We start from the raw sequence: 24,680 nt of genomic DNA, 5'->3' as shown, positions 1-24,680 counted from the left end.
AAAGTCAAACTGAAGAGATGTAATCAAGCATATGATGACCGGGAACGCAGCGATATTCCATTCACCACGACACGGAGCGGTTCTCGAAGGCGAAGGTCCTTCCGTAAAACAGCTAGCAAACTGTCGAGGGAGATGCGGTGCCGTCGGAGTCTTGGAGTCCCGGGAGTGGTAGGCGGCGGTTCTACCCACCGAGGAGTGGACTGAAGCGGGTAACGGAAGGTCCTCTTTTTGAAGGCTTTGCGGTGGATGATGGAGACTCTCGTGGACACTGTCGTTTGGTCGCCAATCTCCTTTGCCCGTACTTGGCCTTCCTGTTTCAGTGAGGTGAAGGTCACTTTGATGGGGCCGCCGTTGGGTTCACCGATCGCCATACGCAAAAGTACATCACAAAAAAGACACGGTTGCATCGGGATGATGGTCGCTTTGGTTATGGGCCACGGTTGGGGTCACTGGTAGCCACCTACAAAAGTACACCACAAAACAGAATACTATGGGATGTCAGTGCACGTTAAAGAGCCTCAGTTGGTCCAAATTTCCGCAGCCCTTCACTACGGCATCCCTCATAGCCTGAGTCGCCTTTGGGACGCTAAACCACATAAAAAAAAAGAGACGGTTGTAGCGGGCGAAGGTCACTGGTTGTGAGCCGCGGTTGGGGTCAGCGATCGGCATCCACCGAAGTACTTCACAAATAAAAAAAAAAGAGGCGGTTGCAATGGGGTCATGGTCTCTGGTGAAGGGCAGCGGTTGGGGTTACCGATCGCCACCTACAAAAGTACATCACAAATAAAAAAAGGACTGTTAGCAGCGGGAGGAAGGTCACTGGTTGTGGGCCGCGGTTGTGGTTGCCGATCGCCACCCACAAAAGTACATCACAAATAAAAAATAGACGAGTACATCCTTCGTACTCCTAGGAGTCACGTTGAAGGTCAAAAAGAAAGGCAACAGAAAAAAAACTTCGCATACACCCTCGTCTGTCTCCGGTGGTTGACGGTCCATACCGCGCGTTCGCACTCGTATACTCGACGAGAAGGGTGCATAATAATTTAAACTACGTTGACCGCCTGCGTATATCTAATTAACCAAGACATTAAAAAGCATGAATGCTGTTACGTTTGTGCCCTGCATGTTTGCCCAGGTCTGCTTCGCCGCTGTGTAAGGACTGCTTATTTCTCCTAAACGAACCATTGCCAAAGCTGCTGCCTTTTGGTCTTTGCGGATTTCAGTTCGCTATAGGCATTGCTATACCTTCAGGAAATTATAGAGGGTCGGGCCCTGTGCGGTTCAGTCGATGCTCCTGATTTTAAACCAGTCGTACCGCAGCAGCTAAACCTCACGTTAATTACTAGGTTGTGAGTTCTCGGAGAGTTCCGTTGCAAAAAAATATGTCAAGGACACTTCTCTTTAGCCAGTTACTTTGTGTATAATGCAAGTGATGCAGCCACTACGCGGCTTGCAGTATTCCAGATGTTCAGGCAGTGACAACAAACCAAGAAGCGCCTCATTATACATTCAACCCATACTATACCAAAGTAATGTATATGTCAAACGAATAGCCGCTACCCTTGGAAGCGCCCAAAGAACACCATGTATTTGATGTACCGTTTATACGAAGTAAAATTTTCGTTCTACGGGATAAAACGAACCCCACGTGAACTTCCCTGGTCATTTGGTCCCGAATATATCGTTTAGTAACGGGGTGTTGGAGTTTTCCAGCAATTCGGTATAGCAAGCTGAAATTACTGCGCCTAACCCGCCCTGTCCATCACCGCTCTGTACAAGCGCAAAACTTTTCCTGTCTTAAGCGGGGTCCGTGCGGGGCGTTTCTCCGGATGATTCCCTGGATTCAGCGCGACGAACTTTTGGCTCCGGCACGCACACCATGTCATGCTCCGCGGTGCGCCTCGACAGATTTGCCAAGGTCAGTGGAGTCCCATGTTCTCTCACCTCCCCGCTGCGAACGCGCTGTTTTTCAGGTGACGTGCGCAGTTTAGTTTAGATTTTCGAGGCGCGGTCACGAGGTTTAGCCGTTTAGCAGAATGTTTTTGTGCCACGCCAGCTCTTCGAGCCTTCAGCGTGGTACCCCTTGAGCTCCGTGGCCTTGATCCTGTTGGTCACGTGGTGCGGAGCAGCTGCTGCTGCTGGCGGCGCGGCGTGCCGGCGAAACCGAGCTGCAACAGCTGTGCCAGCTCCGTGACCTGGAGTTGAACCTTCGGGTACGAGCTGAGCAGCGCGGCCTCCCACTGCAACTGTGTGGAGAGCTGCAGACTCTAAGATGGCTTGTCTTGATTACATGAGTATATATGATGCGTGGGAAGTCAGCCTTCGGTGCCGACAGAGAGAACAGACGGGGCTGAAGTGCTCTGGGAACCATTTGGAGTAAATGTACGGATCAAAAAGAGTGTTCGTTTGGAGCTGCCGCCAACTGACTTACATGTGGCGTTTGACTTAAATATCTATGGGGTTCTGGGAAGATTTATCTATCTTTCTTGAATTAGGTTGTAATTTCTTCGTTAAGACGACACTCGCTCCTTGACCGACCTAAGCTCGGAGTAGCGCACATTCCAGCCCTCGAGAAAATTGGCGCTCCGCTTTATTTCCGGGATGGTCCGAATGGGCGGGCACCCAGATCAGCGTGATCTGGCGGGCATTGGAGATTTTTAATAGGATTTTGATGGGCGCAGAGGGGGCTCTTCACTTGGCAAAGTTTTATTGCGGTCGGAAATGACTGTTGTTAGGCTTAAAACACGCGCTGAAGCGCAAAACGCATTTTTCATGGACAGTTACCGTCATCTAGTGTTGAAAATTGCAACCAATGCAATTGCCGACCGTAACTCGTCTTTGTCGGGAGGGGGGCAGCGTACTAGGACTCGTCACTGGCGGTATTGATACAATCTTCATGACGAGTGCAGCTCGGGGTCAGTGGTGTAAAGGTTAAAATTCCAGTTTTTCAATGAATACACTGTCATATCTACCTCTCTCTCGCAAATGGAAAACAGCAGGATCGTGCTTAGCAATAAAAACGATGCGAGTGACAGAATGGCATTGCACGTGCATGGTTGTAGTATTCGCATCAGTGCCCTTGTTCGCTTCGTACAGGAACTTGCTCATCGGGAGGCAGTCGAGGTATACAGAGAAGTCGGCACCTTGGCGCATCTCTTTACTCGGATTCGGAAAAAGGGTGCCCCAAAGAGCGACGACGCTGAGTTGGCCAGAGCAAACCAGATGCGACTAGTTAGCATGGCCCAGTTGCAGCAGGTAAGCACGATGGTTCAAAGCGACCAGCACCAAAGATATACCGAAACTTTTTTTCAAATTACGGACGCTTTTTAAGAATGTGCTCCACGGCAGACAATTAGGCTTTCTGGCCCTGCTTCAGAGATTTTGTGTTTACAATGCGCACAAAGTAAAATGAAACAAATACACACAAAACTTTCGGTCAAGCCAGCCTCGAGCGCAAACTCCCACACAGGGTCGAGTGCCCGCCAGGTGCCGGCATGAGGAGGTCATATTGTCCGTACCTGCTTGTTTTCCCCTCCTACGTGTAGAATGGCCTTCAACACATCCACCTCCTGTCTAAGGTTACGGAACCATCATGTGTCATCTGAAATTTTTGGGCAGGGGAGACGTTCTAGTAAAACGGAGAGTTGAGCTAGTAGGTACATAATTTGGAAAAAAAAAAAAAAACAGCGTTACGACAAGGGACGAGGAAAAGGCTAGTTCTTTATTCTTCCTCGTCCCTTGCCACAGTGATGTTTTTTTTTTTTTTGCCTTCAGAGAGGTTCTAGCGCGGACATATATCGGGTGCCAGCTTAGCACGCGCAATGCGCGTCCAAACGGGGCGCACAGCTGTCACTGCGCCCGCGAAGCACGCACGCATCCGGTAAATCCAGTGTACGCTTACGTTAGTACGCCTCTTCCATAACTATAACTCGCCCAACAGAACTTGTTCACGCTATAACTCTATTATGGTCTATCCATCCACTCACCTCACGGATCCTCGGAGAAAACGCGCGGGGACCATACCTCGGCAAAATCACGAGTGCTCACTCGGGCTCACTCACAAAAACTTGGTCAACTTACGGGCTCACTCAAACTCACGCTCACAGAGGCCTGAGCTCACTCGAACTCATGAACTCAAACTCACTTCGGATTACAACTCACTTGGGTTCACCTCACTAGTCATCAGGGGTCAATCACTCATAACGACTCACGACTCAGACTCAAGACTCATCTGGGCTCGCTCACTCATTGCAACTCACGACTCATCTGGTCTCACTCACTCATTTCGACTCACGACTCATCTGGGCTCACTCATTTCGACTCAGGATGCTTTGACCAAAGTTTATGACATCGCGATAATTCCCCTGTCGCGCTAAATTTAGAGGAGATTAACAACGGGTTAACCGCGATTACAGCCTATCTTGTCGTCGGGAGGAAGATATTGGTCGCGAGCTCCACCACTGGAGCAACAGGTGACTGCTTAGCGTCGATCTTGCGTCGCTAGGGGGATCACGTGACACCGCTTGCTGATGGAGCAGAGAGTGCTGGCAAGAATTTCACCATTTAAAAGTGCGAGTTCCTGCGTTGTACGTTGTGATCATGTGTCGTCGTGGTAAGAGCGTTAATATGCTTCTGTCTCGGTGTTTATCAGTGCCTCGATGCCAGACCTCTGGGGAGGCTGCTCGTACTAAGCAACCTGAGTCGCAACCCAAGTCCCACCGGTGGCAGCACCTACCATAGAAGGACAGTGTCGAATCGTTTGACCGCTGCACGACTGCGCCAGGAGTGGTAGGAAGGCTCCCAGGGATCTATGAATGTACCGAATGACAAATTCCGCATGTGTAGACACTAGCCCAGTATCACTATATCCGAGCAAGTGCCATCCGTGAACACTGGATCTGAACACCGGAACCGAAGTGAAAACCGAATTCCCAGCGCACCTAATTCGCATTTGGCCTAACTACGCAAATCGACCTTTTTTTTTTTGTTCACTACTTTTAGATGACGCAGGATGTACACGACACCGTCGTGACCACCGCTGCCGGTGAACCTACTGACCTGGAAGCAGTGACCACAGCGAACAAGCTGGCCGTGCTGCTCGGCAATGCACTCTTCGCTCTCGCTTTCAAGCAGGTGACTGACATGAGAGACATTAGGGTGAGTAACTCCATGTTCACTCAAACCTATGGCGTCATGTAGGGAGCCTACGTAGTTGCGCTACCGTATCAACTACCTAGCGTGACGTAGCGTTGACCTACAGCGTGAAGCGACGCCCAGCACCTCCACTGACACCCAAGTTAAGCGGTCAAACCCTACTTCCAAAATCGCAAAGGAATCACGAAGATGTTCTCGTTAGAGGTGGATTCACAGGACGGACCATCGGCCCGCGGACCACCGCAGACCAGGCGTCACGTGACGTCGCACTTCTGCTAATGAAATGGCCGCCTGACGTGCGCTACCTGCAGAGGCCAAGGTCGGAAGAGCGGTTGATAATCTTATTAGACATGCGCGCGGCTTTTTACCGTGCATGGGCCAGGAGCGGACCTCACACAGCGGAAGCGGGACGTCACGTGACGGCTGGTCCGCGAGCGAAGGGTGCGTCGTGAGAATCCTCGACAGCCAGTGTTGCATTGATATGCGCGAAATTTGTTGCATTACTATTTAGGCCCAAAATTCTTTTTTTTTTGTTTGCAAAAATCTGACAAAATCGCAGTTTTCAATGCCACTCAACCTTCATTTTTTGCGACTGAGAGTTCGAAGCCGCACGAGAAATCGTTTACCCGATATTCGAGAAACCGTTAACTCGATAACTCAGGAAATCTTTAATCGTGAAACTATGCACGCGAGAAATCCTCAATTCAGTTACATGAGTTCCGCAAGTGGTAAAAAAAAAAAAATTTAAGATGCCAATTTTGCCTTTCTTTATGCACTGTATTTTACTGTAATCAAACATCTGCTTTCTGTTGAGCTACGGACTTCGTTGTAGAGATTCTTGAAGTTCCAGGAGTTTTTGGAATGTCTTAATCAAAATTATGTTCTGCATAGCCACTAGGTTCACTCGCCGATGCAAGGTTTCACTCAAATGCATTCCACACCTGTCAAATGCAACTCCCTAGCGCTATTTTAGAAATGGCACCGGGGATGTTTATTCGTTCCCGACGAAAAGCCTCAAGTCGCGGATATTTTATTTGCTTTCCATACTTTTTTTTTTTTTTGCCAAAGCAGGCTTAATGCTCAGATAAGCTACTCTTACGGAATTAAAAAATTGCGGTACTAACGCCTGTTGCATGCAGGCACTCTTGTGTACGTATCAAAAAACGCATTCGTGATGCTTTTCGCTGAAGGAATCTGACTTATGACGGGCCGTATCTCACATGACAGCGGCGTTATGCCTCATGACTAAACATATGATTCTTAAAGCCAACTTGCGCGCGTGTCCTTCCACTATACAGTGGCCCGGTTACCGAAGCAGCATTGCGAGTTCGTGTTCGTTTCCAGGAATGCCTTTGGCTTTCTGATAGCTATAAGCAGCGGGGCGTGCCTCTCATACAGCAATTGCCGTAAAAAAAAAAAGAAAACTTAAGTGGTCAGTGCGATTGGCGCGATTGACACTAGCCAATTGGCTATGAATCCAGTACCATTGTACATAGTTTGCTGTATTCATTTCTGTTTTCAAATAAAAAAAATCATAAAAAAAGAGTATGCATTAGAATTAACGTTCCCCACGGACGAGGAGCCGCTGCTGGGTTCAGAACGGATGGCGTGATCCATCCCGTCGCTCACAGTGGGACACGCCGTACAGCCTCTCCCCCACCTGCAACCTCTCACTCTCTTCGTCTTCCCTCTCCTTTATCTGGGGGATTTCCCTCTCTCCACTTTGCCGCCTGCTTCAGACGGGCGGACGGACAGATTATCCCGACGTACGGGTTCTAATGCTACCGCATTAGAAAAAAAAGGTTTTCCAGCGGCTTCCTCCTCCTCCTTACGCAGATTCTGACGCTGTTCTTGCAGAGTCTGGAGCGATTCTCGTCCTCGAGCTTCGAACAGGAAGATGAGTGTTCCCCTCAGTGGGGGTCGCCTCTCGAGCAGTGGCGCCGCCAACAGGCGCGCACCACGGAGCCCTTGGCCAACGCATTCGAGTGCTGCCTCCTCCTCGCGGGGGGAGCAGCCGAAGAGGGCGCTGCGGCCAGGAGGTGCGGCACGGACCTGGCCCTCGCCATGCAGGTACGCCAGCATCATTCGATGACTGTCCGGCTGCGCCGCAACCCACCATCCGCAGCCGTAAGTGTACCAAAGAGCTCGACCACACGACTATAGAGGCGGTTAATTTTATAAAACCTCCGCGTCCCACCCGTCTCTTGTGGCCCGGGACATAAGGGAGCCATAAGGGACACGCGGCTATTATGCAGCTGTGTGACAATAATGTGGCTATTCATAGAGCTATTGCTGAAAAAGAACAGAAGGGTTACAACTTTCGGTCGCCTCCTGCTCTGAAAACGGCAGTCGCAAAGGCAGTGAAGAGGAATCTGAACTCGTCTTCTTGCCGCGGGAACGCAATCTACACGTTCCGAGCATTCTTAGAAACTTAGATTTATTGCCCTGTGTGGCCGATTTCCCGAATTAAATCGAATTAACGTCCGGCTCCCGCCTTTTTTTTTTAATTCTCCCCGTACGGTGGGCGGAGTCGACCAACGCATGGAGTGCCATGGAGTACCCCGCACCTCCACCAAATGTAGAAGAAGGACGTCGGGGACGGCGTCGAGGTCGGCGGCGTCGAGGGAAGCGGCGTGATCAAGACTAACACGATCAGCGCGATGGCAATTCCACAACTGCTTCTTCTTCGTCGGCGGTCCAGCGAAGGGGTCCATCTTCTTCTTCTCAGTATTTACTAAGATAATGGGTAGAAAGTTTGGTTTGGTTTGGTTTATGGGGTTTAACGTCCCAAAGCGGCTAAGGCTATGAGAGACGCCGTAGTGGAGGGCTCCGGAAATTTCGACCACGTGGGGTTCTTTAACGTGCACTGACATCGCACAGTACACGGGCCTCCAGAATTTCTCCTCCAAAGAAATTCTAATTATCGCATATGTTGCTAGGCTCTTCCTACGGGGCGCTGGCGTGGCTTGAAGAATTTCGCACACTGAAGAAATAAAAAGCTTTATGTTCAACTTGACTGATTCCCGACACCAGACAAAGGTATACCAGAGTGTCCTGGCCGTTAATCACACACTATAGGCCTATACACATTGCGTATTACATGTACAAATTCTTCGAGTTTATGGCATCAAGCAACTGTACCGGGCACATACAAAGGTTCAGAATGCAAGCAAAGCACAAATCGGAAAGGGTCGCACAAGCGTGACACGCGCACTGCGCCCGCACAGGTAAATCTTTCTTCGTCTTTATACTCCGTAAATATGACTCTCAGTTACGGGCTAGTGGCTCTTTTCTTTTGTGCTAAGATACCAGCCTTTATTATGAAGTTCCGATTGTAGAAACAAGTTAGTCGACCTAACCGCGCACCGCTTCAGAAATATTTAATTACAAAACCGTTTTATTCACACAACAGTCTGCCAATTATATTCCATTTTTGTTGAGGTTTAAAAGAACGGTTACTAAACAGGCCCTAACTAGAGACGATAGGTGGTAAAAAGGTAGGAAGGGCTTACTTTTACTAGCTACCTTGAAGAGGACAGTAAATATTTAACGAAAAGTATTAAAACGCAGTCACAGTTAGTAACTGTTGCGTTTACTACCTTTTTACTGCGTTTTCTTTTTTAAGAGAGCTTTTTCCCTGTGCTCTTCCTTTCCTCGTGCTACGTCATTTTAGTTGCATGCTGTACCTGGCCTGTCGCTCTGTTTTGTCACAAGCACGGGTGTTCGTCTTTCAGGAGCGAGCAAAAGCACGGGGGAGTTTATGGTACGCACCAGCCTGACTGAAATTCAGGCTGTATTTTTCCGAGTGAACAGGCCTCCAAAATGTTAAGAAATGCGATTTATGCAAAAACTTGAAACGTAAAAGAAAAGGGAAGCACCTGAAAACCCCATTATGAGCGACGCTCAGGATGCTTCTTTTCGTCAAATTTGACAGAGAAGGGAATACTTTTTTTAACTTTTGTTATGCGATTGCTTTCCTGCTATTGCAGGCGCTGAAAGAGCTAAACCTGTGCTTTAGCAATGGAAATGACGACGCTGCTATCGACTCCCGGGAGTATAGTAGCGCTTACTCATGCCTGCTAAATAAGAAATGTACTGTATATACAGTATATAGCCTTGCTGCGGTTCATACTCATCGGGACTCTATGGTGTAGACTTCCGTTGATACCAACATGAAGCGCGATTTTTTTTTTTACTTTTCTGCTGCTGCTGCTGTACCAGCCTGTCTGAAATTGAAAGCGAATTTTCCGGACTGAACTGGTCTCCAAAATTAAAAAAAATGCAGTTTAAGCAAAGCCTTGAAACCTATAAAAAAAACCTGAAAACGGCATTATGAGCTATAAGCTCGAGATGCTCCTTTTCATCAAATTTGACACAGTTGAGCATAATACTTATAATTATAGCTATGCAATTGCTTTTCTACTATTGCAGGCGCTGAAAGAGCTAAACCTGTGCTTGAGCAATGGAAATGACGACGCTACTATCGACTCCCGATCACTTCCAGCAATCATCACTCAACAAAGACTTAGCGAAGCTGCGGCAGCCGGGCTCCAGCGTGAAAGCGAACGTGGTGCAGTTCAAGCAGCAGTGGTATGACGGATTGCTTATGTGACTGCTCGAAGGAAGTGCCGCGTTTGTGACCACAAAGCTAGAGGGAGAGAACAAAATGAAGGCAGGAAGAAAAGTACGCGAGGCAGAAACGTGGCTCACAATCGAAGGCTTTCGGACATGCAAGCCGCCATTAGGAAACATAGCAGGGGGCACTGTGAGCCGACCAGCGTTGGGTTCAGTGTTCAGAAATCGTGGTAATCAGTGTTCAGCAATTTTGTTCTGGAGGCCGGTCGTATAGCCGTCTACTCGGGATTCTCTGAAAAGGTCGAGACAAGTAGCAAATGGCACGAATGGTCCGCGGTTTATCACCACAGGCGTTGCGGTTGCTGCCACCACCCACTGGGGTCCAGAAAGACTAAGGCACCGCAAAAGCCATCTTCAATTGCCTCGAGCGGGGAGAGTCCATGATGGGGGTCGACGAGTTCATGTATACATATACCGCAGCCGAGAGGGAGTGAAATCAGTCCCACTTAAAAAAATGTGTTGTGCGTCAGATTTCGAAGCCGTTTCCCAATGTCAGCCCTGGAGAGCGGAGTGTACATGCATTGGCCCTTTTCGTCGGACGCCCGAGAAGTATACGAGCGTGATCGTTGCCTGTGCTGCCGACTTGGCCTGGAACCGGCGGAAATGACGTTTCACGCATCCTCTAGTCACATGATGGCTGATTCCCTCTGTTTAGAATACCAAGTGCTGGTGTTGCAAGCCACTATACAGCAGGCTTCATCGGTAAAGAATTACAGTTTTACGTCATCTCGTTGCTATGGTGTTGCGTCTGGCGTCATTATTTACGTAATCGTGTTTTTTTCACGTCACACATCGGTTACAACAAAGTTATACCCGGGCTAACTTTTTTTTCTTTTTGGAAGCAGATTCGGCGAGAGCAGCGGGATGTGGCTGGCGAAGTGAGCAGCGTCGTTCGGGAGCTGGCGGACGGAGTACTCGGCTACGCAGCAGAGTGCGAGATGTCCGACGACTTGGCCGCCTTCCAAGAGATCGCTGCCAGCTTGAAATACACGTGAAAGACGCGCTATGCGCCTCTACGAAGAACCTTCCTAAAGAGCGCTCCCTGCACGTTTTGTCTGCGTGCACGCGCAACAAATGCGGGGGCGTAAGCGTTCTGCGCCTACTTTCACGAGAGCACGTGTTTTGACTCCGCTGTGCAAACACTGATGCGCGATGAGTACGTAACCTTAGAGTCCACGAAGGCTTGTATAAGTCTGAGTGCCTCTTTTTCTCTTAGGCAATTCATTTTCTTGACTACTCGGGGGATCATTCTGGATACCTCTCGCGGCAGCCTGATCGTACGGGCATTGCTGTTCTCACTGGGTAGGTAGGCTCCCAGGATTTTAGTTTCTTTTTTTCTGAGAATGCTTCTGTCTCCCATTTAAGTACGCTACCCCTTGCCTAAACCTATGTAAGAAGAAGGCACAGCTAGACGTCATCATTAGGAAGGCAGTCAGAACGGTGCTAGGACTCCCACTCTGCACGTCAACGGACAGGCTTATGCAACTCGGCATGCACGACACGTTTGAAGAACTTGCCGAGGAGTGCAGAGTAAATCAAATAACCACGCTATTAGGTCAGAGGCTGGCAGAAAAAAACATTTCGAAGGCTCAGAATCACCATGCCCTATCAGGTAGCTGACAAGAACGAACTACCTCAAGGCACCAGGGTATGAATCAAGATCCAACCAGTCGCGAAACGCTTGTACAAAGATTTCAACAAAGGCAGGAGAGAAGCAAGAGCGATATGCCTATCCAAACGCTGGGTTAATGGGCAGGATACGTAGATGCATCAGGTCCCGTGAACGGAATTGTCGCTATGTCGACAACACCTGAAGGTTCTCCCATTAAGATGCAAATAATCAGGGCAGAATGCAACGGAGGCGGAAGAACCAGCCATAGCCCTTGCCATCCTTTGGAACCGGAATGCAACAGTGATGTCCGACTCTCAAACAGCCGTGCGGAATTTCATCAGAGGGCGAGTAAGCCAACCCTGCTAAAACACGCCAAAAGGAGCAGAACTGAATAATGTATAGATCCTCTGGACCCCTTTGCACACAAACACTCCCGGAAGTGAGGCGGCTGGCTCCGAGGCTCAAGCCACACATTTCCAAGCCCTGACTATGCAGCCGTCGTATACTCTCTTGACAACCCATAAAACACTTTACTAAGCTACGTTATAGGGGGAGCAGAAGTGTTTTCCCCATCCCTAGCAAGATTCTCAATAAGGGAGTAAGACACATAATTAGAATAATAAAAGCTACCACTCTGCCCAATCCAGTCTTTATGAACAAGTGGTACCCTGACATACGTGATCCGGCCTGCCCCTTAAGCGGGGAACCGGGCACATTATCTCGCATGACATAGCCTCGCCGAAGAAACCAACTCGGAAGAAACATTTGACACCGCCTACGAGCGTTGAAAGGCCACCCTGCGCAGCAAGGACCCCGCTGTTCAGAAGGACCTGGCGGAAAGGGGACAAGCATTGGTTCAGGCCATTGGGCTTACGGACTGAGACCAACCAACTTTTAAGCTCCCAATAAATTTTTTTCACCCTCCTCTGCACGATGACCAAGTTTATCACCTGTGGCCTATACAAAGAGAACATGGAGAGGGCGTGCAACAAACGTCTGAAAAGGCGCACATTTAAATGCTCTAAACTCTCTTTCACACTGCAATCGTTGACCCGCCGCTGGTTACTGCATTTGGCTGCTGAGCTAGAGGACGCGGAATCAAATCCGATCTTGATGGAGACGAAATGCATAAAGGCACACGTGTGTGTGTGGGGGGGGGGGGGGGGGGGGGGTGCGTGCGTACGTGCATTCGTGTCTGGGTGCTGCGCGAGACCAACCCTAGTTAAAAACTCCAGTGGTCTCAGTTAAATTTGTTTTGAGGAAATGAAAGGCACAGTAGCTGCTCAACTTCTCGGTGGGACGCCCCAACCACACCCCAGGAGGACTGGGAGGAAGAGGAGGAGGACAACTTTTATTTCTATTTACAGTGAGAGGTCGATGGGGCGAGTCGGAAGGGCCCAACCCTTACGAACACTAGGAGGGATCCCTAGTCTGGGATCCCTGTAGCTTCCGCAGCTGCCCGGGCTCTAGCTACCAATGTCTGTTGGGCTTGGAGTTCGGAGCAGCCGCGCAGGGCAGCTTCCCAGTCCTCTCGAGTGGGGTGGAGGTGGTGTGGGTAGGCAGGATTGGAAGGGCATGCCCACACCATGTGGTAGGTGTCCGAAAACTCCTCCTGCTCATAGTGCGGGCACGCGCCCGAGAAAGAAGAATTGAACTGCATAAGTACTGCCGGGCCCAGTACAGTTTTGGTACAGAGGCGGAGAAGCCAGCGCTCCTCCCCCTGTGAGGCCTTTACAGGGAGGGGGATAGAGACCATGAAAGTTTTGATAAAGAGAAGTGATCTCTCTAAACGTGGTGGCCAGATTGAAATTGAATTCCGGATCTGGCTGCGTATAAGGCGATGCCCGGTGAGTAAGCGCGTGGGCGGCAGCGTCGGCTGCCTCGATCCCCTCAAGACCCACATGAGCCGGAACCCACACGATGGTACGATGGGTCGGAAACCCTGTGTACTCGCATGCGTGGAGAAATTTGAAAGCACGGTCTGGGATACACCCTTGCTCAGTATTGCGGCAGGCGCCCCTGGAGTCCGTGATAATGACTCGGGACTCTGGATCTGCGGCGGCCAGTGCAATGGCGTTCTCTTCCGCAAATGTAATGTTTGGGACACGAAAAGTAAGGCCCTGAACTGTAGTGTTTTGGTGGATGACGGCCACCGTGTACCAACCCCCGTGGTGTGGCCCGGCAATATGGCTCAACAATATGGCTTATGGCCATATTGTTGAGAAATAGCCTTCGCCGGCGCGAGACGGCGACCATCATGGGTGTCTGCAGTCATGTTCTTTGGAAGGGGTCGCACCTGGAGTGCAAAGCGCCAGGCTTCATTGATGCGGACCCGTTCTTCTGTCTGTGTTGCGTAGGATATGTGTAAGCGGTTCAGAAGGCGGCTCCCCGCAGGTGTTTTGCTTCCCCAGACCGAGGAGATGCTTGTTGGACGTCGTTATGGGGAGGTCGAGCGCTCTCTTATAAATCTTGCGGAGAACTACTTCTAAGGCGTTCTCATCGCATTTGCGTAGGTGGATGTAGGGAGCCGAATATAAAATCCGGCTGGTTACGAATGCATTGGCCAGCCGCAGGGCATCTTTGCATCGTAGTCCTCCCCTTTTATTGGATACCCGGCGGAGCATCCAACCCACCTGGTCCCCCACCTTACGTAGCTTGTTTAGGGTAGTGTCTATCTTGCGCCTATGATGAATGAAAAGCCCCAGTACCCGGATCTCCTCGTCTTTGGGTATCGGTCCGCTAAGTAGGGAAAGGGCAATTTTGGTTGTGCACTTTGAGTTGGGGCGTATGTGCACAAATTCCGACTTGCTCGGGGAGCATTCAAGACCACAGCGACGAGCGTATTCGTCCACAATAGCTGCCGCTTGTTGCAGGTTGGTCTCGATGTCTCCAACCGATTGTGGTGTTGCCCAGAGGGTGATGTCGTCCGCATACAGAGCGTACTGCACACCGGCGACCTCTGCCAATTGGGTAGGGAGCTTCATCATGGCCAGATTAAATAGTAATGGCGAGAGGACAGCTCCCTGTGGGGTCCCTCGTGTGCCAAGTTGATATGGGACATGTTCTGTGTCTTGTAGCCGGATATAGGATTGGCGATCTGTAAGGAATTGTTTGATATAACTGAAAGTATTGCGCCCACAGTCTGTTTTTGACAAGTGGGATAGGATGATCTCGTGGGTCGCATTGTCGAAAGCCCCCCGCAGGTCAAGTGCGACGACTACTTTATCATTGCTGGGGTGCTCGACGGGGTCGAGAATCTCCTTGTGAAGTTGCAACAGGACATCTTGTGCGGACCGGTGTGGGCGGAAACCGTACATGGTGTCTGCGAAATGTTTTGCTGTTCCAGGAAAGCCGACAATCTGTCGCGGACCATAGTCTCCATCAGCTTCCCCACACACGAAGTGAGGGAGATGGGCCGGAGGTTGTCGGTGTTAATGGCTTTACCTGGCTTGGGAATGAAAGTTACTAGTACCGTTTTCCAATCTATGGGAAGTGGTGTGCCTCCAATCCTGATAGTGTTGAAGTAATCGAGGAGATTTTCGTAAGCAGGATATGGGAGGTTGGCAATGAGCTTTACCGTCACCTTGTCCCGGCCCGGTGCACCTCGCTTCATTTTAGCCAGGGCCGCTTTTAGGTCATGGAGCTGGAACGGTTGATCCAAATCCGCGTTCTCGGAACCTGCATACGAGTACGCCTGACCACGGGGATCCTGGTGTATGCTCAGATATTTGTCGCGGAGCGCATCGGCCAGTTTGGCCGTGTCTCCAGTGAAGTTATGTATAGCCCTTTGAAGGTGTTTTTGTGTCTCAGTACGGGTTTGTGCCGGATCAGTAAGGGCGCGGAAGAGGCGCCACGTACTCCTACTCGACATTCGCCGAGCTGCAGTGTTGCATCGGTGCACCCAATTGGAGTCGGCGAGTTGGGCCGCGTAGTGAGCCGCCTGTTGGGTGATTTCCGCGATGCGAATTTTGAGTTTCCGATTGTGTTTTTGTCGACGCCAGCGGCGGACTAGGCTGTGTCGGGCCTCTCGGAGGTGGTTATCCACCGCCGGGCTCACCTCTGAGAGTTGAACATTTTGCTCGACTGATTTCAAGTGGGATACTAGGTGTTGGGACCACGTTGAGTATCCTTGGTCTCTTATCGATTGAGGATTAGTGTAGCTGCTCTTAAATTTGGTCCAGTTGGGTAGTTTTGCATTGGCCTGTGGTCTTGTGAGTGGCTTGGTATGGATTGTAGTGGTAATTATGCAGTGGTTGCTGCCGAGGGATTCCTCCGTGTTCCTCCAATCTGCACAGCGAATATTTTTCTTAAAGTTGAGGTCCGGACACGTATCGCGTGTAAAGGAGTTACCTATACGTGTGGGTTGCGCGGGATCCGTGTGAAGAGTGAGGCCCAGTGTGGAAACAAGCTCCGCCAACTTGCGTCTGCGTTTCTCTTCACCTGTGTACCCCCATAAGGGGCTGGGAGCATTAAAATCCCCAACGATTATGTGGGGATCCCGATTCGCGACCTTAAAAGCCCGGCTGAAGATATCTGCGAATGTAACGTTTGGTAGCTTTGGGGGACAGTAAATGTTGAGTATGTGCAATGGGGGGTCCTGTTTGCGTAGCGGAAGGATCGTCACCATTACATAGGAGAAATTAGCGCTAAGATCCAGGTCAACCTGGGAGGCCGTGTAATTTTTATGTACGCAGAGGCAGCTCTGCGCATCCTGCTGGTGCACCGTGTAATCGGCAAGGGTGGTGTTATTTCCTGCCTCCTGAAGGGCCACCACAGCAGGTAATTCTGGGAAAGTTGTAAGGAAAAAGAGTAGATCGGCTCGCTTGGTGCGTGCCTTGAATCCGCGGCAGTTCCACTGTACAATATGAATAGGGATGGAATTGGTTCACGGATGCTTCCTATTTCTAGGGGCGCTCTCTATGATCGATGGGGCGCCCGCCATGATCAAGGGTAGAGTTGTGAGTTTGGAGAGAGGAGGTTTGAGAGCCAGTGGCTCCAAGGAGAGGAGCGTCCTCTATACTGGGGATGGCACAGGGGACCTCTTCCTCTTCGCCGGCGATCCGACGCCTAGACGCTTTGAGCTCCCGGCCCGCGAAGGTTTTGAGCGGGCCAGCGCGCTTTGGAGCGCGGGTGAGTTGAGCGAACTGAGCGGTTATGAGGTTTGGGATAGATGCCGCAAGGTGGCTAATTTTGTTGAGTGCCGACGTAAGTGTGGCTTTGATTTGCGTCTCCAATGCGGATATTCTGGAGTTAACTTGAGTTTCGAGAGCGCTCACTCTCGCCTCGAATGCCGCGAGGGCGTGCGCAGCCTGTCCTGAAGGGGTTGCGTCGCTTTCCATTGCCTCTGCTGCGGGTGGGGCAGAGGTGTGGTTGGAGGAATTTTGGCGGGCCTCCGCCATTGCGAGGCGCTTTTGAAAACTTGCAACCTTGCTCGCGGAGAGCAGATATTTCTTTTTGTTCGGCAGAGATTGCCCGTGGTTGGGATTGGGAAGGGGGAGGGAAGGGAGAAGCTGCCCTGCCCGCGCCGCTCACCTGCGAGTGCTGCTTGACAACGTTCGCCCACGTCTTGGAGCCGCCGTTCTGGGGAGGTCCGAGGTGCTTCGCTGCACCGGCATGAGGCGGCAGTGGCGCAGCTGGAGGTTTTCCCTGGTTCCCGGTAGAGGGATTCACAGGATGGTCCGTAGCTGGGTCGGCAGCCTTGGCCTTGAGCTTGTCCGGGTGACGCTTGCCACGCTTGCGTCGGTACCGCTTGGATTTACGCCCACGCTCCGCATGCGGGGCTGGATAGCGCGATATTTAGCCGTACACGCAGGGCCCCGCGTTGCATGGGCCCCGCCGCACACTGAGCACTTTGGGTTGCACTCGTGAAGGGCCCGCACCCCCTCAACGAGTGGAGCCTGCTGTCCGCACAAGCCACACCGGTCCAGCCTATGGCCGGGGCAGGCGTCCACGCGGTGGCCGACCACACCGCAATGTCGGCAGGCTGGAATGGTTCGCTGGTAAGACCTGACTTGCACAAGCTCCGAGTCGTAATGCACGAAACGTGGCTTTTCTCTTCCGGCGAAAGTCAGTCTTGCTTTGTTGGAGCTCCCAAATTTGCGCACTTCCACGATGGTGCCGTAGCGCCACTGGAGCCTAGTACGGAGCGAGTCCGTAAGTGTCAGTGTTACGGACGGTAACGACGCCGTAACAGACGTCCTTGCAGTCTTGGCGCAGGTGCCCCCCAAGGGGGACCCGCCCGCCGGGTGCATTAAGTTCAAATGATACGATCGGCTAGCTCGGGTTTAGCAGTCTGAACAATAATCAGGTTTTGTTCTCTTACCGGTATTATGGTAAGGTCTGATACGGGTTGCGTGCCCAGGAGAGCCGTGAACGCCCGGCCGTAGCCGGTCTCCTGGAAAGTCTCGTACAACGAGACGCGGGTCTGAGGCTTGATGACGACAACGTAGTCGTCCGGAGCAGGCTTGGGGATAACAGGCGGTTTCCACTTCGTGAGTATTCGCCGATTGCGGCCCGCCTCGCGCGGGGCCGGTGACTTCTGGTTTTCGGCGTGAACGCCGGCCGCGTCTACGGACGCCGGCTTTAAGGCTTGGTCCTGCGCTCGGCGCAGCACTGCGGCGTTCAATGCGGCGCTGCGAAATCTCGCCGAAATTGGGCCTCCGGTTGCCGCTGGGTTAACCGTCCTCGAAACTGGGCCTTCGGTTGCCGCTGGGTTAACCGTTGTCTAGTGCATGTTTTCGGGGTCGTAGCTCCGGCAGGAGACTTGCGTAGCAGCCATACTGGCGTCGGTGGCCAGAGGCCCCGATGTGCCGGGTGCCGGTTCGACCGTTAGGCCTAGCCGCGCCACCGGCCCGATCGGGCCATGTGTTGCCCGAAAAAGTGGTTTAACCGGGCTCACCTTGGAGAAACTGGTGTCCAGATGTTCCCGACAGCTTTCGGTGCACGTTGGGGATGATCTTGCTGGGGTCAGGCGGAAACTTCCGCTGCTCCGGCTGAAAATCGGCGGAGCCGATGCGCAGCACGTCTGACTCCCAGTGCGAACCTGGGAGGAGAACCTGCTCGGCTGCCACGACTTGCAGGCCCAATGAGCCTTAGTCGCGCTCTCGGGCGGCGGCCACCGCCACTGGGATACCAAACTAGGGACCTCCACCTAGTGCTTCTGGGCACCGGTCTCTTAAGGACTGATCCAAGCATACCTCCTGTCCCTTACTAATAAATCTTTTCACCACCACCACCACCACCACCACCCACCAATAAATGAGGGAGTGAAAGAAGGAATGAAGACAGAGGTGCCGTGTGGTGAGGGGCTCCGGAATAACTTCGACCACCTGCGAATCTTTAACGTGTACTGAATGCGCCCGTATGCTGTGCGATGTCAGTTCACATCAAAGATCCGCTGGTGGTCGAAAGTTTTCCGGACCCCTCCACTACGAACCGAGGTGCCATTGCCATAGCCATACGTGACCTGGACACACGCGTGTAATGTCAGGTCTGTGGGTGGCCCCGAGCTCTTGAGGGGTCCAAACTCGCTCACTGAGTAAAGTTTTCTATCCATCCACTACGACATCTTACTCTCTTTCTTCTGTCGCTCTCACGTTCCTCCCTTCTCTTATGGCGCGGCTCAGGTGTCCAACGAGATTTCAGATGATTACTGCTCCGTTTCCTTTCCTCAAAAACCAATTTTCAATTTTCTTTTTGTCATACACACAAAACGTTCATTAGTCGGTCCTCTAACACGCTTGAACCGACGGCCTGGGTTAAAACCCAAATGACGGCTATTCTTTTTCAGTGTGAAAGAACTCATATGGTCATCAACACCGACCAAGAATGTTGTCGCCGTACGTACCGTCTTTGCTATTGTTGAGAAAGGCACAGTCCGACAAAACAAAGAGACACTCCAGGCCATACTGCAGCTCCCACCACCAATAGGCGTGAAGAGCTTGCAGCGGTTTTTGGGCATGATGGACATCTGCCACTACTTCACCCCTAACTGCGCCGACCTAGCAAGGCCTTTACGCATGCACACACGGGCGCCTTTATGCCTTTCGCCTCCACCGAGAGTGGAATTTATTCCGCGTTCTTTTGCTCAGCAGCCGAATACAGTAACCAGCGGCCGGTCGACGATTGCAGTGTTTATTATAGAGTTTACAGCATTTAGATGTGCATCTTTTCATACTTGAGTTGCATGCCCGCTGCGTGTTCTCTTTGGATCGGCCACAGGTTATAAACTTGGTCATCGAGCAGAGGAGGGAGAAAAAACATTTATTGAAAGCTTAGAAGTTCATTCATCTCAGTCCGTTATATCCCAAAGGCCTGAAGCACTGCTCGTCCCTTTTCCGCCATATTATTCTGGACAGCGGGGTCCTTTCTGCGCAGGGTGGCCTCTCAACGCTCATAGGCGGTGCCAAACGTTGGTTTCTTCGGCGAAGCCATGTCATGCGAGACGTATTGTGCCCGGTTCCCCGCATAAGGGGCAGGCCGGATCACGTACATGTATGTCGGGGTACCATTTGTTCATAGTGACTGGATTGGGCAGAGTGTTAGTTTTTATTTTTCTAATTATGTGTCTTACTCCTATTAAGATTCTTGCTAATTACGGTAAAAACTCTTACGTTCACTTTACAGTATTCGGTGATGTCCGCGTAGCTTAGTAGTGGGTTTTACGGGTTGTCAACAGAGTATGACGGCTGCATACTCAGAGCTTGGAAATGTGTGGCTCGATCCTCGGAGTCAGCCCCCTCATTTCCGGGAGTGTGTGTGCAAAGGGGTCCAGAGGATCCATACATTGTTCGGTTCTACTCCTTTTAGTATGTTTTAGCAGGGTTGGCTTACTCGCCTTCTGATGAAATTCCGCACTGCTGTTTGAGAGTCGGGCGTCACTGTTGCATTCCGGTTCCAAAGGATGGCAATGGCTATGGGTGCTTCTTCCGTCTCCGTTGCATTCTGCCCTGATTATTTCGCTCTTAATGTGACACCCTTCGGCCGTTGTCATCGATATTGCGATAATGCCGTTCATGGGGCCTGCAGCATATACATATATTGTATCCTGCCCATTATCCCATCGTTTAACTGGATAGGTATTTCGCTTTTGCTTCCCTCCTGCCTTTGTTGAAATATTTGTCCATGCGTCTCGGTACTCGGTGGAAATTGATCTGTACCCAGGTTCTTTGAGGTAGTTCGTTCTTGTCAGTTACCTGATGGGGCATGGTATTTTGAGCTTCGTTTTTTTTTCTCTGGCTCTGACATAAATACCCTGATCGTTTGATTTACTCTGCACTCCTCGGCAAGTTCTTCAAACGTGTCGTGCATGCCGAGTTGCATAAGCCTGTCCGTTGACGTGCAGAGTGGGAGTCCTACCACCGTTCTGACTGCCTTCCTGATGATGACGTCTAGCTGTGCCTTCTTCTTACATAGGTTTAGGCAAGGGGTAGCGTTCGTAAATGAGGGACAGAAGCATTCTCAGAAAAAAAGAAACTAAAATCCTGGGAGCCTACCTACCCAGTGAGAACAGCAATGCCCGTACGATCAGGCTGCCGCGAGAGGTATCCAGAATGATCCCCCGAGTAGTCAAGAAAAGGAATTGCCTAAGAGAAAAAGAGGCACTCAGACTTATACAAGCCTTCGTGGACTCTAAGGTTACGTACTCTTCGCGCATCAGTGTTTGCACAGCGGAGTCAAAACACCTGCTCTCGTGAAAGAAGGTGCAGACCCCTTGTTCCCTCGCGTTTGTCGCACGTGCACGCCGATAATACGTGCAGGGAGTGCTCTTTAGGAAGGTACTTCGTAGCGGCAAATAGTCCGTCTTTCACGTGTCTTTCAAGCTGGCAGCAATGTCCTGGAAGGCGGCCAAGTCGTCGGACATCTCGCAGTCAGCCGCGTAGCCGAGTACTCCGTCCGTTAGCTCCTGAATCACGCTTCTCACTTCGCCAGCCACGTCCCGCTGCTCTTGTCGAATCTAGATACAAAACAAAAGAAGAAGGCTTTTATCTGTATGTATTCAATAAAAATGCCATGCGTCGCGGAAAAACCGCGTGGAGTTAACCTACGCAAACCACGACATCTGCTCACTTAACTATATGTAGCGGAGGGCCTGCTTGCCTTGCTAAATTCAGCAGTTCTCGAGAGGGGCAGGAATAAAAGTCCGCAGGAAAGTAATACCTAAGAGTATATATATTCTTTCTGTGTTCCTTCCTGGACGTTCCAAGAAACTGTCGAATACATATATCCTCCCGCCGTTGTGGTTTAGTCCATGGTTATGGCGCTCGGCTGCTGACCCAAAAGACGCGAGTTCGAACCCGGCCGCGGAGATCGAGTTTCGATGTAGGCGAAATTCTGGAGGCTCGTGTACAGTGCGATGTCAGTGCATGTTAAAGAACCCCAGGTGGTCGAAATTTCCGGAGGCCTTCACTACGGCGTCCCTCATAGCCTGAGTAGCATTTGGACGTTAAACCCCCATAAACCCAAACACACGTAACCACTACGAAAGCTTTTCGGCGTCGACAATACAAAGGGAGAGCAAACAAGCACTTCGCGATTTCTATGCTGCACATCGCCGCTGGTGCTGTGCAGTGGTAGTGGTTTTATACAATTGGTTCATCTTAAAAGAAAGCCAGACTAACCGCGCCTGTTTCGCGTTCGGCAGGCAATGCAGTACGCCAAACTTGTCAGGCTTGCTTGCCTCAATTTGCGACTATTCGGCGCGCCAAGCTGCCTCGCGCTTTCGGCAAGCTTAACGTCACAAACCAGCTACCGCTTTCCACGTCGACAAACAGTCCAATTCTGTCTTACTCGCCGAGGGAGCTCAAGGTTTAGTGCGCTCGGCTACTGAGCTGGAGGACCCGGGCTCAATTTTCATGGAAGTTAAATGCAAAAGGAGCCCATGTGCTGTGCGACGGAAGCGCACGTTAAAGAACGTGGCGTGGTCGCTGCTGGGCGTTCACATTTCACAGTTCACAGTTCACATTTTTTTTATAATCTAATAGCTTTCTGGGAGCTCTGCAAGATCTGCTGAATACAGCTGTGGCTACAAAACCATCCGCGTTTCAACTAAATAAAGCTCGGCACACCGCACATCATAAGTGTCATTCAAGAACTTACTCAGGCACGCAGTTCATAGATCTTGACACTGGGCCGTAATTCTTCACTTGAAGCCAGCTGTATAGTGGCTTGCCACACGATCAATTGTTATTCTAAACAGACGTAATCAATCACCATGTAACAGGAGGATGCGCGATCACGCTGGTACTTCTCGGGCATCCGACCAAGAGGGCCAATGTATGGCCACTCTGCTCTGCAGGGCTGAGGTTGGGAAACGGCTTCGTAATCTGACGCTCAACCCATTCCTTAATTGGGCCTGATTTCACTCCCACTCTACTGCAGCATATATACTTGAACTCGTCGACTTCCTCATGGACTCTCCCGACTCGAAGCAATTGAATTCTAAGGGCGGCTTTTGCGGTGCCTCGTTCTTTCTGGATCGTAATGGGTGGTGGCAGCAACCGCAACGCCTGTGGTGATAAACCGCGGACCATTCGTGCCATTTGCCACTTGTCTCAACCTTTTCAGAGAATCCCGAGTAGACGGCTATACGACCGGCATTCAGAACAAAATTGCTGAACACTGAACCCAACGCTGGTCGGCTCACAGTGCCCCCTGCTATGTTTCCTAATGGCGGCTTGCATGTCCGAAAGCCTTCGATTGTGAGCCACGTTTTTGCCTCGCGTACTTTTCTTCCTGCCTTCATTTTGTTCTCTCTCTCTAGCTTTGTGGTCACAAACGCGGCACTTCTTTCGAACAGTCACGTAAGCAATCCGTCATACCACTGCTGCTTGAACTGCACCACGTTCGCTTTCACACTGGAGTCCGGCTGCCGCAGCTTCGCTAAGTCTTTGTTGAGTGATGATTGCTGGAAGTGATCGGGAGTCGAGAGCAGCGTCGTCATTTCCATTGCTAAAGCACAGGTTTAGCTCTTTGAGCGCCTGCAATAGTAGAAAAGCAATTGCATAGCTATAATTATAAGTATCATGCTCAACTCTGTCAAATTTGATGAAAAGGAGCATCTCGAGCTTATAGCTCATAATGCCGTTTTCAGGTTTTTTTTTTTTATAGGTTTCAAGGCTTTGCATAAACTGCATTTTTTTAAATTTTGGAGACCAGTTCAGTCCGGAAAATTCGCTTTATATTTCAGTCAGGCTGGTACAGCAGCAGCAGCAGCAGAAAAGTAAAAAATATCGCGCATCATGTTGGTATCAACGGAAGTCTACACCATAGAGTCCCGATGTGTATGAACCGCAGCAAGGCTATATGCTGTATATACAGAATATTTCTTATTTAGCAGGCATGAGTAAGTGCTACTATACTCCCAGGCTCCGGGTATAGCTTATCTGCGACATATCGATTGCGCTTCGTTCACTGGTGCAGGGGATCGTACTCGACTGCGTGACGATGACTCTCACGTGCAGGCCTTGTGGTTATAAGGAAGCTTTCATCCTAGCAGTAGCAAATTCGTGCCGTTTACTAAGCCAGTTCTGCAAAATTTGCGTAGTTCGCTTGTCTTTTACCTGTTTTTTACCTGTATTTTACCTGAAACATTTACCTGTGCACGCACAGTGCCCGTCGCGCTTATGTGACCCATTCCAATCTGTGCTTTTCTTGCATTCTGAGCCAGTGTGTGTGCCCGGTAGAGTTGTTCGATGCCATCACCTCGCATAATTTGTGCATATAATGCTCAATATGTCTAAGCTTTAGTGTGTGATTACCGCCCAGGACACCCTGGCAGCTCTGACTGGTGTCGGGAATTAGTCAAAGTGAACATATAGCTTTTTTATTTTTTCAGTGTGCACAAATTTTATCGATAAGGGACGGGTGGGACGCGGAGGTTGTATGAAATTTGCCCCTCCATTCATGTGGTCGAGTTATTTGGTACACTTACAGCGACGGATGTTCGGTTGCGGCGTAGCCAGAGTGAACGAATGATGCTGACGTACCCGCATGGCGAGAGCCAGGTCTGTGCCGCACCTCCTGGCCGCAGCGCCCTCTTCGGCTGCTCCTCCCGCGAGGAGGAGGGAGCACTCGAAAGCTTGAGCCAAGGGCTCTGCGTTTTGTGCCTGGTGATGGCACCACTGCTCACGAGGTGATCCCCACTGAAGGGAACACTCATCTTCCTGGTCGAAGCACGAGGACGAGAATCGCTCCACGCTGAGTAGGAGCAGCTTCAGAATCTGCGTGAGGAGGAGAAAGACAATGATAAACTTTTTTTTTAATGCGGTAGCATTAGAAC

At 50.8% G+C, this 24,680-nt stretch overlaps 2 protein-coding genes across 3 annotated transcripts in view; one reads left to right on the top strand and one right to left on the bottom strand.

The window, feature by feature from the left end:
- Window positions 1-2,999: 2,999 nt before the first annotated feature.
- On the top strand, window positions 3,000-10,784 carry LOC149340448 (uncharacterized). The gene is made up of 5 exons (XM_089551129.1): window positions 3,000-3,255; window positions 5,002-5,157; window positions 7,012-7,224; window positions 9,586-9,744; window positions 10,635-10,784. Exons 1-5 carry the CDS (start codon window positions 3,037-3,039, stop codon window positions 10,782-10,784), a joined length of 897 nt encoding a protein of 298 aa, XP_089407255.1. The 5' UTR covers window positions 3,000-3,036.
- An 8,863-nt stretch (window positions 10,785-19,647) lies between these two features.
- The window catches only part of LOC149340447 (uncharacterized), a 43,413-nt gene continuing 38,380 nt past the window's right edge, over window positions 19,648-24,680 (bottom strand). The window contains exons 4-6 of one of the 2 annotated variants that reach the window (XM_089549220.1): window positions 24,388-24,621; window positions 23,221-23,379; window positions 19,648-21,356 (exon numbers count right to left, since the gene is read on the bottom strand). In XM_089549220.1, the coding sequence (XP_089405346.1) occupies window positions 21,207-21,356; window positions 23,221-23,379; window positions 24,388-24,621 (543 nt within the window). In that variant the 3' untranslated portion in view covers window positions 19,648-21,206. The remainder of the gene's footprint in view (window positions 21,357-23,220; window positions 23,380-24,387; window positions 24,622-24,680) is intronic. The other variant, XM_089549221.1, reaches the window with a different exon arrangement.

This window comes from Amblyomma mixtum, chromosome 6 (assembly GCF_055824585.1).
Source record: "Amblyomma mixtum isolate Tamu chromosome 6, ASM5582458v1, whole genome shotgun sequence".
NCBI lineage: Eukaryota > Metazoa > Arthropoda > Arachnida > Ixodida > Ixodidae > Amblyomma > Amblyomma mixtum.
Note: the sequence above shows the minus strand (reverse complement) of the source record. Positions and strands in the feature narration are given on the sequence as shown.

Bases quoted from the DNA above. Each gene is read 5' to 3' on its own strand.
- LOC149340448 (XM_089551129.1), top strand. From the start codon at position 3,037: ATGGCATTGCACGTGCATGGTTGTAGTATTCGCATCAGTGCCCTTGTT. The intron at 5,158-7,011 runs GTGAGTAACTCC...CTGTTCTTGCAG, and splicing joins CTGACATGAGAGACATTAGG to AGTCTGGAGCGATTCTCGTC. The intron at 7,225-9,585 runs GTACGCCAGCAT...CTACTATTGCAG, and splicing joins ACCTGGCCCTCGCCATGCAG to GCGCTGAAAGAGCTAAACCT.